We start from the raw sequence: 19,618 nt of genomic DNA, 5'->3' as shown, positions 1-19,618 counted from the left end.
TCTGTGAGCGCTCGCTGCCCCCGCCCCCCCCCCCCCGTGTGGCATCGACGCCCCGGCCGGCCGCGCTGAAAGCACCCCGTGTCTCGGCGGGGCTCGGGCTGTCGCCAGTTAGCGGAGAGTCCCGCCCGGGCCGCCACGTCTCCTCTGTGGAGAAGAGCCTCGTCGCTCATGCCCCGTCCAGGCTTATCTTCAATGGCCACTGCATTCCCCACCAGAGCTATTTTTAGAATTGAAGAAAAATGACGAGAGTAGGATTTAATTTAAAATGTGAGATCCATTAATAAAAAGGGCCAGAAAGAAGCCATAGTTCTATTTTGTCAGTGTCGATGTTCTCCTGAGGGAACTGGAGGAAATATTCAGGTTATTATTTCCAGAGGAAGGTGAATGCTGTGCAGGTTCAAGGACCTAAGTGCTAATCATGAAATACTGCTTGAAGAAATGCCTTGGGGTGGATTTCTTCTCATTTACAGCACTGCCATGGCTACATCTGCGCTGCCATGGCATTCGGGGTGAAAAGAAGCCCAGAAAGACAAAGCTAAACCTTTCTTCTCTCTCATCAGTGTAACGGCGTCGCTGCCTTAGCACAGACAGAGCTTACAGTTTTGCAGCTCACCTGCTCTCATCTGGGCCTGACAACACTTGAAAGCATTCGGGGTGCAACTTTGAAAAAGAGCTGAACTTCTTTTGTTTTTCCTCCCTTTTCTGTGAAAACCGAACAGGTGACTCATCTGTCGCCTTCCTGTCTTTGTGAAAATGCCTGCCTTATTTGTGGCAACAAAGACCAAGAGCAGCGGTACGTTTGTGTCAGGGTGACGGCTGGCTTTTGCCTTGTGCGCACCACCACTGTTCGAACCCTCCCCTCTGCAGGCCACCTCCCGTGATGCGTTCCCAGAACATTCCCTGTGCGTTCTGGCGGGGTCTAGAGGGGTCGTTACTGTTTTTCCTGCTGGCTGTCACGTCTCAGGAGTTGTGGAAAGAGAACTGTGCAGCTCTGGCAGACACTGACACTTCCTAAAACATTCCCAGATTCTGAGGCCCTTTGCATCACTGGCTGCTGAATTGCTAATGAAGAGCTCAATTTAGCCCATGATGCGTTGTAATTCCTGGGAGCTATGAGTGGCTGAGCAGCCGCTGACATCACACCATACAGCTGTTGATTTGCGTTGTCTCCGAGGCTACGGCAAGTGCCTTAATGATCAGCTTTAGCAGGTAGATTCAGACAAGTGAAACACTGAGCGCTGTGCTCAGGCAAGCAGCCTGCAAGAGGAGCAACCTGAAGAGCAAATGCTGCCTTAGATACTATGGAAACTAAACCTTTAATCAATGGAGATAATGAATCGGCAAGCTACTATGTTGCAGGTATGTCAGCTCTGTGAAAGGGATTTTTCTTTATATTCAGTAAGTTTGGTAGGAATTCAGTGTGATCCTGGGCAATCCAAGCAGAACAGAACAGAAAATGGTATTATTGAGCTGGATTGTTTTGTAATTTAGAACAGATTTTAAACAGTCTTCTGTTTTTGCATAGTGTAGTTTTCTGCAAAAACAAATGTCTTGGCTTGTATGTGCGTTATCTGTGCCCAGATTTAAGCACCGGAGCCGTTTGTGTTCAGGTCCAGTCATTCGACTGAGATGATTTCCCTTCCTGCATCGACATGCTTTTAAGTTCCCAGCCAAGAAGGCAGGACATGTCCAGTGAAAAGACAGGCTTTTCACTGTCAAAAAAAAAAAGGATTTACCTTTTGTTCCAATTTTGTAGATTCACAGCTTGAGACTACTCCGATGCAAGGTAGTTCTGTAGCAAAATGACATTTTACATTCTGTTTCGCTCTCTAAAACAACCACTGCTGAACGCAAGTCAGAGAACAGTCTAATTACGTCAAATTGGCTTTACAAAAAGTCCCTTTGAAACACCAGAACGTCCCAGGTAGTGTGTTGGAAACAGGTATATAGCCCGCAGTAATGAGTATGATCTTTTTTTTATGCGAACAACACAGCTGTCCTCGCTTATGTTAATTATTGCTGAGAAACTGCTCCAGTTCTGGCATTGTGTTCTAATCTTTATTCTCACTGCTGCAGCTTGCACTTGTGCTTCTATTTTAAGTTCTTCAAGGTATTGTTTTATGACCTGGACTGACAGATTTGTTTTACATACTGCATATCTTAGACTGTACACTGTACAGGACATATTTCTGTTTCTCAACATAGCAGTATTATTTATTAGGAATTTATTGCGCAGTCGGATATTTGAAAATGCAGGATGGAAGCACTAAATGTCGGCATATTCTCAGAAAACGAGCCCATTGGATCGCTTCCATTTGTTCTGGGCTGTGTTAAAGTAATTCAGCCATATAGGGCAGCGAAGTACAGAAAAGTGGGACAAGGTTATATTGGGGCTTATGGGGTGGTGTCCTTCAGCAGTCTTCTGTTGCCAAGGGAAGTGCAGAAATGCATATTGGGGTTCTTTTGACGTTCGTAGCGTTGAACCCAAAATACTGGCAAGGCTAATCTGTATCCGATATGGGGTCTTTGTCAGATTGGAAATTTGCTGAAATGCGAGAGATGGAGAGTTGGTTTCATCCAGCACGGTGATGGGCTGTCCCAGGTCTCTTTGGCCTGTGGCGGGGGGCAACTGAGCTCTAGAATGACCTTGGTGAACGTGTGAAAGCAGTATTGCACGCAGACCAAGGACCATTAAAAGTTGTCGATGTTCAGCGATGGTCAATATTGTGAAAAGACAAGGAAGAGCAAATTCAAAACCAACTAGGCACAGTCACTTGAAATCTTGAGTGTGCCTGCATTTGTGGAATCCAGATTTACGGCAGTTAAGCTTTTTTTATTTGGTTATATATCAAGGATGGAAATTATTTTTTTTCCAGAAAGTCTAAAATTGATGTAGTACAGAAAGAACGCTAAGCCATGTTAAAACCAATAAACTGAATTGAGAGAAATGTCAACCATTTTTGCAGGTTCAAATTTTTCTTTTAAATTAGGGATTTCTAAATTAATTTAGACTGGAGATAGAATTTTCAGTGTTTCCTTTTTTGGTCTGTATAATGGAGGTAAAAGAGTATTTAACATGTTATCTGTCAAATTGACTAAGACTGCCTGATGAATGCTAAATTCCTTTTCCTAAAACCTCAAGACAAATTAAATTTTTATGCATGAAGTAAAAGAACACGTCTTTCTTTGTGTTTCTTTGTGTAATTCATTTAGATTTTAATTAGATGATATTCACAAAATCTGTTAGCATTACATTTGTGTTATCTTTTTTCCTGAGTATTCTAAATGAGATGTCTAAGATATATCAACCTGACGATGTCGGGAGTAACGAAACCTTTTCTTTTCTATTATTCTGTTAGCCAACACACCCTCTGTGAGCAATTTAGTACAAAAAGATCAGATTTTAAAAAAGCAAAGCCGTTTTTCTAAGGAGGCTGTGCTGATGTGGTCTGACCATTACTTTTTCCGAGACTGTGCAGTTCTCAGCGTCTCCAAGGGCGATGGAAATGGCATCACGCAGGTTTTAAAAGACAAAAAAAATGTACACAGTATTCTTTTACCAAATCAAGCTAGACTGTAAACTAGAATAATCCCTTACAGGATGTTTGGACTAATTATTCTGGACTTCATATTTTCATTTCTTTTGTAAGGAGAGCTGAAGAAGCAGTTTACAGTGTTTTTTTATAATTGAAATGCTCTCTTGTGAACAAACACTACATGAAACACGTTGGTCCATCTTGCAGTTTTTAATGGGCATTCAGTCTTCTTTCAGCAGGGTGTCTGCAGAATGAGCTCTCAAATAATGTCCCAGACGATGCCGATAGGGTTGATATTAATTAGGATCTTGTGACTCCTTTGTTTTCCAATAAAACAGATGGTCTGACCACGTAGGTGGTTTGTTCATTGGGAGCTATTTTTATTCCTTTTTTCTTTCACATTTCAGGTACACTGAGAAGTTTCATTCCTTTAGTAAAGGCGTCTCTGGTGTTCTGATGCATAGCACATTCATCAGTGCTCCAGTTCATCCACAGCCTACATGCTACAGTAGAATTCAAAATACAGTGTGCTCCTTGTAGCAGAAAACCTATTCAAATTCAGTTTTTTATGTCCTTTTTTAATTTAATTTTTAATTTCCGCTACACTGAGATGGAAGAATCTTTAGAACCCTGCATTGCACGATGTGTCTGTGTTAACAGAGAGAGACTGAGCTTTTCTTTTGCTCTTTGTTCTAATGTGCTACCTCTGCAAAGACAGTAGGAAGCTGTCGGATTGGCAGAGCAAAGTTATTTTTCTTTTCCTGGTGAAAGCAGATATTTTTATAATATTTTCAGGTGCTGTGTTGTGAAAACAACACATTTGTAAGTATTGACGCAATCGGTCACAGAGCTGTTGAATACCAGCACATAGGAAGTGCTAGCCTTGTTTTTTCATTTTTAAAGATCGTGCACAACCAACCAAGAAGATGTACTTAACCTGCTAAGAGTTGTCCTGCTGTAATCCATGTGATTGTTTTGACTGCCTGAAGTATCGTGATGCTCAGATTCATATCAAACCCCTTGGTTGTCTTTAAGATAACGTGTGCTGTCTTTTGGTGAAGAAAACAGGCTGCTCTTCCAGACAGGTAATTGCGATTAAAGGTTGTGGGGGGGCTCTTATTAATTCAGATGTGGGTTTTGCAGAAACACAAATTCGCGAGATTATGTTCTGTTTGCGGACATTTTTATTTAGCAAAGCCCAGTGACAGTCAGGACCACTTTTGCCGTTCCGTCCTTTGGATTTACACTATCTAAACAAGGAATATTAGCCGTAAGGTGGAACACTATACGGTCCAAAAATATCACACTTTGGTTGATTGTTACTGCGCGAATATAAGAAGCTGAATGAATTTTGGACTTGCGTGCTAGACGTCTCTGCCCATGTCAATGAGTTTTGTTTTTTGTGTTCTTTTGTGGTTTTGATACGTGATTTTAACCTGTTGGAGAGTGTGCTCTTCTACCCCCAGGGCCAGCGGTTCACAGAAAGGTGCTTTTGAATGTGTGGGCGTCGGGGAGGCTCGCTGGTCCCCATGGCTGGGTGGCTCTGCCATGGCTTCGCAGTCAGTTTACACCATCAGCCTGCATGCCTTTCTTTTTCATCTTGCTCATGCATTCACTGCCGAAACAGTACTGAAGGGCTGCCTACATTGCAGAAATTCTTCTCAATTTATTTATTTTAAAGTGGGCATCTTGGAGAATTCTGCATTTAGCTTCCCAATTAACTTTAAACATCAGTTTTAAAGCACTCGGCTACGCTAACAGCTGTTCCTGCTGTAGTTAAACCTTTTTCTTTTTTTATTTCCAGTGCCTCGCTTCATAAAATACCCCGGGAAAACGCAAGGCACCAATTACATTTGTTTCTTTTGTTCAATAATGATGTCCCCCCTGGATTCCTTATTTACCTTGTTAGGCTGAGGGCACAATCACTCCAGAAATGCATTGGAGCTTCGTAGAGGCATATGAATACCTGGTCTACTGCAGGGCATGGGAGGGAGAAAACAAATCCATCTTGGCAGGGAGTGTTAAGCCTTTATCCTTCATTTCCTATGAATTAGGTGTCGTTAGCATCAGGGTATGAAGCCCCCAGCACACTAAAAACTCTGTAAAGCAAAACTGAATCGTCTTTAATCCAGACCAGGTGGCTGCAGCAATCTCAAATAAACCAGGTTCAATTTGCATATCTGCGACAGAGCCTTTGGGCCCCGCGGTGGGGTTAGCGGGATCGCGGCGCACAGCTGCTGTTGGCGTTGGCGTGGAGTTCGGCTGCGACTACAGGAGCTCGCTCCCCTGGGCCTCGGCGTCGGGGATCCCTCGTTGTTGGGGTGGCCAAACCTGTGCCGTGCGCACCATCTTTGTTCTGTTGGGTGAGGGGGCGTTCGGAGGAGAGGTCACGTTTCGAAGTGGGGGTGCTGCTGCGCGTGGGTTGCGTTGCTCTGCGTTTTGGTATCTTGCAGCAGGAGAGGGGGGGTAAAACGATCTGCCCTTCGAATTCCTGAAACGCAGTTTTGATCAAGTCTCCAAACGTGCTAGATGTTGAGTGTTCAGGAGAATAATCGGCAGACCTGCTTTAGCTCTGGCTGGTTCTCTGCTCTCCGTTTTTTTATGAAATAAGAGTACGTCGCAAGGAAGCGTATTTATTCTTTGTATTAAACGTTTTTTCTGTGGTTAATTGAATATAAGATTTGGTGTAACTTGGTAAAATGAAAATCTTTTGGGAGAATACACTTTTTAAAATCTCAATCTCGCACGGAGGGACCTCGTTATTAGTTTATTGGACTGGCACTTTCTTCCAGAGCTTCTTACGTTTGTCCCCTTTAACCTGGGGAGGTGAGAGTGACGGCCCTTGTTCAGGGGCACGACGACAGCGCCACACCTGGGTTTGAGCATCCTGCTGCCGCCCGTGTGTACAGGTCTAACGCCTATGTATACCCAGGAGCGGCGGCCGAGACACGCGTTAGCATCTGCCTGGAGCCCCTGGTTGGCGCTCCTCCGCCGCGCAGAGCCGCCAGGAGCAGACCCCCCCTCGGTGAACCGCACGGCCACCTTCCCACTCTCTTTCCTGCAGCCGGCGTGACAGGGTGGTTTTCTGTTTCAGTCCTGGGGGTCCTGTAGGCTTCACAGGTACCTTTCATTAGCGCTTACAGCTCCCTCTGAAAAACAGGTGATGCGAGTTTTCTTTTCCACGTAATTAGTTCAGCTTTGCAATTAAATTTGGCGTCGGAATGAAGACCTCTGGACCCCGAGGACTGGAATTAGCCACATTCCAGTAAAGTGAGAATCGTTAATCACTTCACGGCCGTTATGATCCTCCTGAGGTAATAAGATGTGTTCTGTATGCTGATGTGTATATTTTCTTCTTCCGTCTCCACACTACGGTTTGTTTTATGATTCTTGAAGACTGCGGTATCTACAAAAGAGAGCATTAAGCCTCAATGTTTTGAGTACGTTCGCAATTAGATTACATTGGGATTTTTCTTAAAATTGTAAAATTCTGATTTTCCTGTAAGTAAAAAAATACTATATGAGAAATAGTATATGTTTTTTTTTCATTGTTTTACAAATTGTTTTACAAATGCTATAATGCAAAGTATTTCAGTGCTGACTATACAGCCACTGTTGAAGAAGCTAGATTTGTCTTATTGTCTTACCTACACGTGTTCAGTGTCATGTGCAGTGGTCCAGCCTGGAGGGGTGAGAGCAGGGTCCAGCCTCTGCCAGGCCAGCCTTGACCAGAGACGCAGTGTTGGCTCTCCCAATGGTCTGGCCAAGTCAACCGAACTCCGCTTGACATCAGACGGAGAGCACCAGACACATTTAACATTTTGACCCGAATTCTACTACATCCCCTTTCAGTTTGCTTTAATCAGGCGTACTACGAGAGGAGTAATTTTCAGTGCACGGCTCTCCTTCCTCCTACTAGTTGTGTATGTTATTACCGTTGAGGTGTGTGTGAAGAGAGGCTTTGGCCTGCAGCAGCGTGAATGCTCTTTCTGTGGTTTCCATGCAGATCGCTCCCTGTGATGAAACACTGCGCTGAATTCCAGAAAGCGTGCCTTTTCAGGGTTTTGTGAGGAACTTGAACAGGCTCTTGACCTGCCTGTGCAGAGTACAGGGGTTGTTCTTGTCTGACCTACAGTAATACAACATCAGGTCACTTCGGTATGTTCTGCGCTAGAAGGTGCTTCCGTTGGATGTGTACGGGCAGATCTCGGTCTTTCTTTTCCAAGAGCTACTGTCTGTACCCTTGCTGTGGCTTCATTCCTCACGAGCTGCGAATCCCTTACCGTCTGAGATCCGGTGCCTCTCTAATTAACGGCGAGTTGCTTAATGGCGCACGTGGTGTTTTTTCCGTGGCAACGCGTCTCCCTGCGCGCGGCGCTGTGGGGTGGCGGCTGCCCGAGCTGAGCGCCGCTCTCTCTCCTCCAGCAGGCTTCTGAGGGGAATGGTCGGCTTCTCGGAGGGCGGCTCCGCGCAGACCTGGACCCCGCGCTGGTGACAGGGACATGGGACTCTCCCTCAGGGCTTCCAGCAGGCTCAGCGCAACGGACGACCTGGTCAGCAGCCTCGAGGGGGACAGCGCCGGGCGCGCACGGGCAGGCGTGTCGGGTAAAGAGCTCGCGCCGCTCGGGGGCCGGCTGGGACCACGGGCCTTGTAACGACAAACACAAGTCGCTGCCGGAGACAGACATTTTAACGGGCTTCTACCTGTGAAAAGTTTTGAGGTGCTGCAAATATAGGCGCTAACAAAACATTGAAAGGCTGAAATTCAGTGTGCTGATCCATCACATACAGTACATGCTTTACCTGTAAGATGGATTACATGTCCAACTTCATATTCTAGGTCAGGCTGACTTAAAAAGAACTTTTTTTTTTCCAGAGGATCTTTTTCCAGAAAACCTCAGTCCCCATCAGCAGTTGAAACTAAACCAATGCAAAAGTTCTTCTGTTTCCTGCTAGATTCAGACATTCTTATTTACACTTTATTTCTTTTCTACCTTGATGCTGTTTGCTCAGAGAGAACGCCCGAGAGTTCGGTAAACAGTCTGGAATTGCTCATGCTTGAAAGGCTTGAGACTGTCAAGAATAACAGGTCCTCTAAACTGCCGTAAATTAGCTGGCTAATGCGCTTAATGTGCGAATAAAAGCTTAATTTCTTGTGTTGTAAAGAGCTCAATGTATTTTTAAAGACAAGGTCATCCTCGTATTACTTATAATATTCCAGTAGAGTATACCGACGTGTTTTCAACTGCTTTTCACCACCATTTTCCTGTTACATGCCATTGTTACCAAAATATAAAAAACCTTTGCTCACTTTAACAGATGGTATACGAGAAACTCGAGAGGAAAATGCTGAAATTATTTAGTTCTTATTACCACTGCTGTGATCTTGATAGTGAGAGCAGTAATAAAAAAGTGAGGTTAGTTTTGCAGTTAAGTGAATCATGATCATCACTCCAACAGCGCAAACTGTTGATAATGCTCCTAAATCTGCAGAACGGCTCCGGGTCCCAGTTTGTAATGTCTGATGCAGTATCTGTCAGTGCTGGCTTATTCTTTTGCTTTCATTTGCTTTTCTCAGCCTCCTGTCTCACTCACTCTTGATGCTATCAATTTAGAAACTTCGCACATATGTGTGTACAGCATTTAGGGCAGCCAGCACTCCATGATTGGCCAACAACGCCACCCAGTCTTTTTGTGGATGGAACCCTCATGGAACCATCATCAGCGAAATACGATTAGGACATTGTTAGTAATATGGACCTTTTTCGAGCGGACAGGCTGAACCTGTGCCAACCTCCAGACATTCTTCTGCCAAAAGAACAAAGCTGAGGTGCTGTCTTAGAGGTGAGGGCAGCTGTCACCTGCACAGCCCCACTTGCTCCAGTGAAGATTAGTGACTGGCATGCCGTGGTCAAGACTGATCTTGACCAACTGCGAGCTTTAGTTGCAGTTTTGTGGTTTCTCTGTTTGTGACCTAGCAGTTGTATGTGGAGCATAGTGATTAGAATTGTGAAACATTTGTGCTGTTATATAAAGTGTTAATGCGATAGTTTCTTAGCCCTCCCTTAGCCCACTAAGGAACACTTGTTCCTTAGTGAGGAACTAGTGTTACAGTCACGACCCATTTCCTTCCTTGTTGGCTTAGCAAAGAACTCTGGTGATGGTGCATCCGGTGAAGAGCACAAGTTCCATCCAAGAGATGGAGCTGTACTGGACCTCTAGAGCAGCGGAACAAATCAAAGATTCCAAAGATTTTGGATTTTGTCCTCAAATATTAACCAATATTAAACTGCGAAAATACAGCAAGTGGTTCTAATAGAAGATATAAATGTTTCTTCACTGATCTTGAAGAGAGACGGGTTGTTTTAAGGCTTAAGCCACCTGGGAGGAAATCTAGCTTTAATAATGCATCACCACCGTCAGGCTGCCTGTTGTCAGTGAGCTGCTGGAATAAATGGAAGGCAAAATTTACTCTGAAGGATGGGTGGAATTAAATGTAGACCCAGTGCACTGTCAAGGAGATGATATTCAATTGTCCAGAAACCGTTGTTGTGCTGCGTGTGCAGATTATCATTTTGGGCAGATGGTTTCCGTAGACATTTTAGAAGTGCAGTGTCTCGGTAATTGACATTTTAAGAGTTTTTTTTTTCCCAAACAATACTTCACTTTCCTGGTGTTTGTTTCTGCAGTTTTGATGTTAGCTATTTATGCTGATACTTGGCATCTCTGTCTACATTAAATTAATTGTATGTGACTGATTCAAATAACCTTTGAATTTCTCTCCTATTTGGTGAATTGTTCCCAGAAATACGTTAACAGAATATAGGAAGATGTCCTAGATTGCATTTGTTTTTTTAATATGGATTTAAAAATAAGAGTGTGCTATCTGTATGATCAGCCTCACATGGTCGTCTTTTGTTTTGAGATCATTATCTACCCCAACCCCAAATATAGATCTGTTTCTGGGAGAAAAAGTAAGTTTGATAAAAAACAGACGTTTGTCTCTCTTGCAGGTTCCACGTTTTGGTAGAAGCTCCAAGTAACCTTCTCTAATGAGGATGTCTGATACTGTTACTGTAAAGGAGACGACTGAAACAATCAGAGGCTCAGAGGTAGAAGAAAATGACTCAACACTAGGAGACAGCCTGACAAAATCAGAAAGCCAGGAACAAATCGAGCCGGAGAAAGATGAAAGCTGTTGTGACAACAAAAACGAATCACAGGTAAATTGTGACAAATCCTCTTTGTGTTAACAGTGACATTATGTGGGAGAAACTCAGTAAACAATCCCAGCCTCCTCTTGAGTACCACTCGATACACAATCTGTTGGAATCCATCAGCAGGGTGTTGGGGGCGGGGAAGATCCTCATTTCCCTTCAGCCAAAAGTAATAGGGAACAGAGGTAAAAAACAAATGTAGATGCTGCCCTCTAGGTGAATAGGCGTTCAGCACTGGCTTGATGCAGAACGCTTGGAAATCTCTCCGATCGGTGGTAGTGGGAATGGGGCATGGCCAGCTTGATGCCCAGTCGCCCACACAGCCGTCAGCACCGCCGGTGTGACCTCCCTGCCTGCTGGACCCCCTTACTGCCCACCTTCCGCCTGGTTCCCAGTGCAGAAGGTGAGAGCAGGGAACGATGATGTGCGAGGCCCAGAGGGGGGTTTGGAGAAACTAGGGCGCGGCGCAGAAGCAGCCTGAGGAGCTGAAGCCCGGATAATCCCAGCGCTGCCTCTGTGACCCGGGGGTGGGTCTGCATCTTCGCTGCCATCTGCCTGACCCTCTGCCACTGGCGCTGCGGGCGGGGGGGCGCGGGACTCTGGGCTTGTCCCCCTGTTTACTCGACTCCGCTGCACGTGCTCTCCTGCGCCAGCGGAGGAGTGGCGGTGCTCTGTGGCCGTGATTGCCGAGCGTCGCGGGGCTGCGGCGCACCAGTGAGCGTTTAACCGGCCTAAACGGTTGAATCGCTCGTTTTTCATAGCCCTGGGCAAAAAGCATATGATTATTTCAGTGAGCTGGTTTTTTTTTTAAAAAACAGAGAACTCGCACGCGCGCGCGCTCCCCCACGCTCTCCTCGTGCTCTGCGGCTGGGAACGGAGGTGTGTGAAGTGGGGAGCCCCTGTGGGGCCCTTCAGCCTGCCCCGAGACTGGATCTCCGCCAGGAGGCAGGCAGGCCGGCCCCTGTTTCATGCTCGATAAACACCACGAGCGGAAACCATGTGGCAGTGCCTTGAGATTAATCGAGAGGTGGAGCACTTCTTTACCCAAAGGGTTGTGGGGTTCGGGAACAAGCTATTCCCAGCCCTGTAGTTGAAGGCAATACTATGGCTTCTTTCAAGAAGCAGCTGGGTGGATGGAGATCCTGGGATCAGTTAACTACCTTCTACCAAACAGGCTCAAATCCTCCAGAGAGCCTCCTCTCATTTGCCACCTTTCTTCTGTTCTTCTCTTCTGCTGTGCTCAGCGCTATAAAGAGGCACCTGATGGCAGTGGCTTTGATACTGCAGTACTGGGACACTGGGACTGGCTGTTAATGTTTCGCCAAATATTTCACTGTTCTGCAGTGTCTCTTGCAACAGAACTGAACTCGTTTTTAAACTCCTCAGATCAGATACAGCCATTCCAGTCAAAGGCAATTTTGTGGTGTGTGAAGCATGGCCATCAAATAAGACCATTGGCTCTTCAATTTCAAGGAAGGCTACCCAGCTGAAATTACCCAACGCTCATTTTTGAAAATGGTTTTTAGAGCCCTAGACCTCCAGTTAAAACAACAAAAGCACTATTACCATAATTGTGGGTCAAGATTATGCTGAAGTCTTTGTTGTTTGTTATGAACAACCTTTAACTGGTAAAAAAACAGTAACTCTGTAACTTGACTTCAGCTTTGCAAATTACAGAAATATTACAGATGGCTTTGAATGCCTTTACATACCTTTATCTGAGCTTTGGAAAAACTTAAGATACTGTTTCACTGACTGAGCTCTGTTTATGTGGTACTGTATGAATATTTTTTTTTAGTATCTCAAACCATTTGAGCAGTGCTTAACTGACACAAGACGTCTTATTGTGTTATTTTATCTTGTTGCCTACTATACAGCGACACTTGCAAACGTCTGGACAGGCAGGAAAAAGGTCAAAGGTATTGTACAGTTGTGGCATGTTGAGAAACATTTTTGCTTGGCATTAGTTTGTGATTTTCTTGCCATTAACGTACAATTTCTGTAGTGAAAAGGTCATTTTTTAGCATCACTTGTTCTGTTTTAGAATTTAACCCCTAGTGCTTGCTTGATGTTTTTGAGTTTGTAGTTAAAAATTTAACTTTATTTTGGCCGTCGTGGCCTCTTTTTGTAGTCTCCGTAGTGTTTGTTTTATGTGCCTTGGTCCCTGCAGTCGGGATTTTTAGAAGTTCAAGGGGAAAAAAAGAACACTTGAGCCCAATTAAGGCCTCCGGGTGCTGCAGGGAGGCACATCAAACTGTTTGACCCTTTATAACGCGCCAATGTAGGTCTTGATGCTCGGAGCGTCTGTGTGAGAGTGATGTGCTGCGATGGGTTCTGTAGTGCCGTGCCCTGTACCTGCAGTCTCTGTGTCTGATTTCTCTTTAACGGTCACTGCTCTCCACCAGTCCAACGTGAAGTTAAAGTTAGTGCGGAGCCTGGCTGTTTGCGAAGAGCCTTCTCCTCCCCCAGTAACTGAACTGCCACGAGAACTCCAGGTAAAGACACCCGTCCTGGAACATGCAGTCCCCTCGGCATGTCTCGTCCATGATGGACCAGCATTTTCCCCAGAAATAACCTAAAGCCCCTTCAGCGCAGCATAAAGTCGTTTTTCCCTGCTGGGAATGTTGTGATGTGAGCTGGTCAAAATTGTGTTTTTGTTTTTTTACCATTATAGATTTCTGTCATGTGCGTACATTCATGAAAATACATGAACACCATGCATCTCTCTTTCATGTTCAGGGAAAATCAACATGTGGATGACAGATTTCCCTGGAACATTCCCATTTTTTTGTTCTGTCTTTTGTTTTTGAGTTTTGTGGTTTTTAAGTACAAAACATTATCAATTCTGGAGTAGATCATTCATAGATATAGCAGTTAGAGGAAAGAATATATTGTTTGTACTGTAAGTACTGAGGAAACGGTTCTTAACAGACAGAAAGACAGTTTGTTTTCAGTCAAAACCTGATTTGAAAGAATAAGTGTGTGTCCCTGCCTGTGCATACAGCGAGAGACTGGCCTAATTTCGTTCTGTTTGTGTCCTTGAACTAGGAGTTAAGCTTGCTGTATTCTCTGGGGAACACGTTTCTTATCCAAAACTGCTCCGAGGCAGATTCAGCAGTCAGCATTTCTCTCAGCCCCGTTTCAGGCAGACAAACATGGAGTCTGCCTTAATGATGTACAAATTAGAGATTGCATTTAAAATGTCCCGTTTTCAGTGTTTTCTCGGGTAATGTGTGGAGCCAGTTTCCCATTCCTGCAAGTGCCGGTCTAGCATGTTGATTTCGTCTCATTTTTTACTCAAATGTTTCCTTCAGCACTGTTCCAAACCATGGTTTTGGTAGTTTTTTTTCCCCATTTTAATTTTTCATAGTCTATCCATTGATTTATATTGGTGTTCTGTGGTTATAAATCTTCCTTCCCTCCTTCCTTCCTTGGACACTAGTCAGTTGGTTTTGTAACATGGAACAGGAAAGGAGATCTCGACTGAGGGAGGTTAAAGAGCCTCACCGTTGTAGAATTGCTGGCCTTGTTGTTTTTTGTCGGGTTTTATTGAAGAGGGGAAGATCTGCATCAAGATTAATTGCACGATACTTTAGTCTTAGCAGTGTTATTAGGTAGGTTGGCATTTTTTATAAATCTTTATTAAGAATGGAAAGTAAAGGTTAGACATTGGGAAGACTGGAGATCTTGTTTGTGTAATAAACCATGACAACCCCTTTCATATCCAGAACTATGAGTCAATGTCTAAGTGAAGGTGGTGAAAGTGCGTAGCTTCACCAAATTCGCTGGCTGGGTCTGTACCAGTGGTTTTTTTTTCCAGTTTGGCCCAGATTTAGTTTGCTTTATTACAGAATTTGCCAAGTGTGATTTTAAACGGATACCTCAGGGATGTTAATGTTTCTTCCTTAGGAACACATTCAGATACAGTTCACCCAGTCCTTTGATAAAGATGAGCTGCCCTATAAAGATGAAGAGGACAAAGAGAAAAGTGTGGACAAGTTGGACAAATCGGATAAAATTCCAAGAAAAATGTTGTCTAGAGGTTTGTAGACGCCATTTGACAGTATTTCATTTCTTCAGTGTGAAACCAGCGAGGAAGATTTATTTTTTGCTCTCCTGCTATTTTCAGATTCCAGTCAGGAATACACAGACTCTACCGGCATTGATCTTCACGAATTTTTAGTAAACACTTTAAAAAACAACCCCAGGTTTGTGTCTCTGCTCTATATTCTCTGGTTATTTGCCCCCTCGGTTAATTTGTAACAAGGAAGTCCTCTGTGTGATCATGTTTTAAACATCTTAGGCATGTCAGATGCATGTCACTGCTTCGTGTCTTTTGATTTCTTCTGAAGTGTGCCCACAGCTATTGTGTCCCGGCTGGGTTTAAATGAAAATTAGGCCCCTTTGTTTCCAGTGTTTGTTTCTTGCTTTTGTGCCTGCCTTTGAAACCGTAATCAGCCATCATTAATCCCTCTGTATTCCCCACGGTAGGGATGTCTGGTAACACTTGAAAGGAGTAAAAGTTGTTTTGCAGCAGAGCTTTAAAAACAAGTGAGCAGCGTATGCCTGAGAAAACATGTGCGGATCCCTTGTGATAGTCAATAAAAGCAAATTAACACGACAGATGCAAAAATGGTCTTGTCTGTTGGTGCTTTGACAATAGTGTGAATGGCTGTGTTGAAACCAGGCGTAAGTAACTGTTACTTCAAGTAAGACTTCAGCTGGAGTGTTCTCCATTGCGCCACTGTCACCGAACAACTAGAGAGACTGCCGCAAAATTGAACTTGGCAGCAATTAACAGCCGTTTCTTAGGTTTTCACTAAAAATATTGCACAAGCTCAAGCCTTAATCCAAAAGGATGTCACCAAAAAAGGAACTGCATTGATAACTGATCGAAGAGAAATGCACCGAAAGTGTCAGTCCAGTCAACGAAGCGTGTTAGCCGGTGGCTTGTTTTTGACACGGGTGGTCTTAAGGTGTTACATGTGTTTTTCCAGAGACAGGATGATGCTACTGAAGCTGGAGCAGGATATCCTGGATTTTATTAGTAACAATGAGTAAGTTCATTCATTTGTGCTGCCTATCTCCATATTTATTTCTGTAATTCTACTTCCCAAGTCCATTAATTAGTTTCCTGTTATTTTTCAGATCTCAGCGAAGAAAATTCCCTCCCATGACATCGTACCACAGAATGCTGTTGCACAGAGTAGCTGCGTACTTCGGATTAGATCACAACGTTGATCAAACCGGCAAATCTGTAATTATTAACAAAACTAGCAATACAAGAATGTAAGTATCTTCTCCCTGTGGAGCATTAGTCTCCTGCTTCACTGTAGTCATGCAAAATTCATCCAAGTTATGCTGATGAAAAGCTGCCAATTTCCATCATTAGTATTAGCTAACCTGCAGTAGAAGCAAAAACATGTGCCTTAATACAATAACATTGTTTTATGTAGGCAGCTTTTGAAAGAATAAAATAAAAGAGCAGCAAGATGTGCAGTTATTTAAGTTCTCACCACATATTTTAGATATAAAAGCTCAGGAATCTGTGCATTGAAAAGATGGTACACTTGACAAGCAGAGGAATGTTTATTTATTGTTAAATTATTATTTATTATTGCCTTTTTGTTTGCTGTTCACTAATTTATTTTCTACCTCCTTTCCTTCTTAGACCCGATCAAAAATTTTCTGAGCACATTAAAGATGACAAAGGTGATGATTTCCAAAAACGGTACATTCTCAAAAGAGACAACTCCAGCATGGACAAAGACGACAGCTCGGTAGGTTCTGATCAAGCGGTTTTGTCAAGGCCTGCAGTTTCGTTCTGAGGCATATGGTTTTACTAAGTTAATGTTGATGAAGGTTTTATTTTTTCAGATGCGAATCAGGCTGAAGGAAGACAGAAGAAGCAAGTCCATTGAAGAACGAGAAGAGGAGTACCTGAGAGCACGAGAGAGGATATTTAAAGATGTGAGATTTGTTTTCACGAGTTTACCTTAAAATGAGCAGACTCAGATTTAAAGCACAACTGTGGCTGTTGCATTTGTCTAACTTGCTTCAGAGTGGGAAATAAGACCATGTCACACTGGAACCAAGAATGCATAAGCACTACTGCAAAACAAAGCTGGGACCAGTGTATTCTGTTGGTTAATACATTGAAAATCCCCAAAGGCCAATTTTCTAAAGACAAGTGTTCAATCAAGGGAAAGCCTTCTTAAAGAAACAGTAAATTTGTCCATAATGCTATAAACACAGTTGAGCGATTCATTTTTGATGTGAATAACTCACTTAAGGTGCCTCGTTTGAATTCTGAACATGTTCAGGATGTCATTGCAGTCAAATGTGTTTCTTTTTTTGACAGGGTTTGTGCACCCAAGAGAGCTTTCCCCCAGATAAAAGGTTAGTGCAGATGTGGAATTTGCATGTAGGTGTATATGCAGTTCACATGAATGTTGCTTGTTAAAAACCGTGTCCTGTTTTTTTTTCCCAAACCGCCTACAGAATACAGGAAGATGAATCTTCAAATAGTACACAGCAAAGACGACAGATCTTTAGGTACCTCGTCTCTTGTTTCACTGGACCCGTGCGAGTTGCATGGCTTTGCATGCCACAGCTGTTGCAGGAGATCTCTTTGTCCTGCCGACAGGCCTGATGCTTCCTGGGGCTTGATGTGAGCGCGTGCTGGACGACTGAGTTAATCGTGTTTTGTTTCTCTAAAATAAAAACCGCCGCAGGGTGAATAAAGATGCATCCGGACGATCCGCCAGCAGCCGGCAGAGCAGTTCGGAGAACGAGCCCAGGTGCACGGAGCCCCGGCCCTGGAGCAGCACGGACTCGGACAGCTCCAACCGGAACCACAAGCCGGCCATGACCAAGGCCAGCAGCTTCAGTGGCATCTCTGTCCTGATCAGGGGGGACAGCTCAGGGAGCAGCAAGAGCACGGGCAGGCTGTCTAAGACAGGCAAGTGGGCGAGAGAGCGGGCTTGCACGCGACGCGGTGAGGTGTAACCGCCCGCACGCATGGCTCTTATTGATCGTTAAAGAGTATAAGTAACTGTCGTGTAAGTAAAGTCTTGTCAGCCGTTAAGTGTTTTAAAGAGTACCCGTAGCCTCGGCTGTCTAGAAAAGTTAAAGAGGCTTTGCGGTGAATGTTTGTGAAGTTTTGCGGGGCTTCACTGTGCGGCGTTTGTTCCTGATCTTAATGGAGGCAGACGAGTCGGGAAGAACGAGCTCTCCTCGGGCTCAGCGGGGAGGGAGAGTGCCCCATCAAGCGCTCTTTTTATCTGCCTACATTATTTCAGGAAGAGGCTTTTTTGTTGCTTTTCTTTTTGTTTTTTTTGCCATTGTTGTCCCCGCGTCGAGGGACTGCTTCCCGGGCCTTTCATTTCCAGTTGGTAATGAAACGGTTTGCCTTCGCTTCCCGCGTCGGAGAGCGGCTCCTGGCGCGCGCTGTCCTTGGTGGGGTGTGTGTTCCGTGTTGTGTGCCCGTGACGCCTCTTCTTTCAGCACACTAAACCTCATCTTTGCTCTGCTGCTGATGCTAACAGAAAATCTCTGCTGCATGTCTTTGCTTCGTTTTTTTTTCTTTTGGCGTTCCTGCTGTCGTTTTCCTGGACGTTAAAAGTCTGAATTCATTGGCTGTTATAATGGTCCAAAGTGGGCGTAAGTGGGCGTTTTTCTCTGTTAAAAAAAATGCACTGCTCTTTTATAGATTAATTGTAAACTAACAAAAGCAATGCTTTATGAACTTTTCCACAGCAATATATTAGTTTTCTTCTTTATCAACATTTCATGTTAGTGACACACCTCTTCGTAGTTTGGGAATCTGTTCACATCATATAGCCTCAGGCCTGTTTTTGTGCTACTGAGAAGACTTCAGTTAACAGCTGTTAAGCTGTCCTGGTTTTGCATATTTTACAGTGGTCTTTTACTATTGAAAGAATTCAATGACAGTTTCCGCACCTTAAGTAGATGGAGACCCTTTTCAACTCATTTTGTATACCTGAGTTTGAGATAAGTATCGCCAGTGACACCAGGCACGATTAGCATAGAGCTCATAAGAAGCGTATTTAACAAGTTAGCAAGTTATAAGATCCTCACAAAAGTGGAACAATATTTTCTGTTGCAACTGGGCATAAAAAGACCAGAACTCAATCGCCCTGCTAAATAGCTGCCAGAGTAGCTGTTATAAGGAAAGAGAGACTTATAACCTCACAGTTTGCCCATCATTAGAAAGGGGGTCCAACCATGCACTGTTAGCTGTGCTCCTGAGTGTGCTGGGTTGGCGATTCCTGCTGCATGTGTACCCAATGAATTCGGGCTTTGATCTGTTCAAGAAGGGAATGAAGTCGCTCTGGCCGCTCTGGGGACTGTAACGTGGTTGCATCTCAAGGAACGCGTCAACTGATGCGCCCATGCAGAAATGCGCATGTTGTTTCTATCTGTGGGTAAAGAGCTTCTCGTTACTCCTTTCCCAGGTTCTGAGTCTTCTAGTAGTGTAGGGTCATCCACGGGTTCGCTTTCTCGCACCCAGCAGCCACTTCCTGTTACAGCTTTAAGCCAGCCTACCCATGCTGCACCTTCCTCCTATCCAGCTGCCAGCACTAGTCATTCTCTGTCCTTTGATGGTGGCGTGAGTGGGCAGGTGGCATCGACAGCTAGTGCTAGCTACTATGTGCTTCCCCTGGAAGCCACAGGGATACCGCCGGGCAGTATTCTGATCAACCCTCACACAGGTTGGTATCCGAGTGGTGCGACACTCATCTCTTTATATAGATGTATTGATTTAAGCTGTTTGTTCTTTGTGTTCGTCAGTGGTGTGTGTGTGTGTGTCTTTTATTTTGTGGTTAAAGGGGGGAAGGGGTA

General features: G+C 44.3%; 1 protein-coding gene across 18 annotated transcripts in view; it reads left to right on the top strand.

Moving 5' to 3' along the window:
• r3hdm1 (R3H domain containing 1) overlaps positions 1–19,618 on the top strand; it is a 50,008-nt gene that overhangs the window by 10,828 nt on the left and 19,562 nt on the right. For 3 of the 18 annotated variants that reach the window (XM_015358347.2, XM_015358348.2, XM_069196254.1), the window contains 14 exons: positions 7,962–8,141; positions 10,550–10,759; positions 12,631–12,672; positions 13,159–13,248; positions 14,663–14,795; positions 14,883–14,961; positions 15,751–15,810; positions 15,902–16,042; positions 16,425–16,533; positions 16,616–16,723; positions 17,115–17,152; positions 17,255–17,308; positions 17,488–17,714; positions 19,231–19,488. In XM_015358347.2, coding sequence (XP_015213833.1) covers positions 10,589–10,759; positions 12,631–12,672; positions 13,159–13,248; positions 14,663–14,795; positions 14,883–14,961; positions 15,751–15,810; positions 15,902–16,042; positions 16,425–16,533; positions 16,616–16,723; positions 17,115–17,152; positions 17,255–17,308; positions 17,488–17,714; positions 19,231–19,488 — 1,510 coding nt within the window. In that variant the 5' untranslated portion in view covers positions 7,962–8,141; positions 10,550–10,588. Of the gene's footprint in view, positions 1–1,104; positions 1,360–7,961; positions 8,142–10,549; positions 10,760–12,630; positions 12,673–13,158; positions 13,249–14,662; positions 14,796–14,882; positions 14,962–15,750; positions 15,811–15,901; positions 16,043–16,424; positions 16,534–16,615; positions 16,724–17,114; positions 17,153–17,254; positions 17,309–17,487; positions 17,715–19,230; positions 19,489–19,618 lie in introns of those variants that run through there. The other 15 variants (XM_015358349.2, XM_015358351.2, XM_069196253.1 and 12 more) reach the window with 13 other exon arrangements.

This window comes from Lepisosteus oculatus, chromosome 12 (genome assembly GCF_040954835.1).
Source record: "Lepisosteus oculatus isolate fLepOcu1 chromosome 12, fLepOcu1.hap2, whole genome shotgun sequence".
Classification (NCBI taxonomy): domain Eukaryota; kingdom Metazoa; phylum Chordata; class Actinopteri; order Semionotiformes; family Lepisosteidae; genus Lepisosteus; species Lepisosteus oculatus.
The sequence above is the reverse complement of the archived record's forward strand: the minus strand, read 5'-3'. Positions and strand labels throughout refer to the sequence as shown.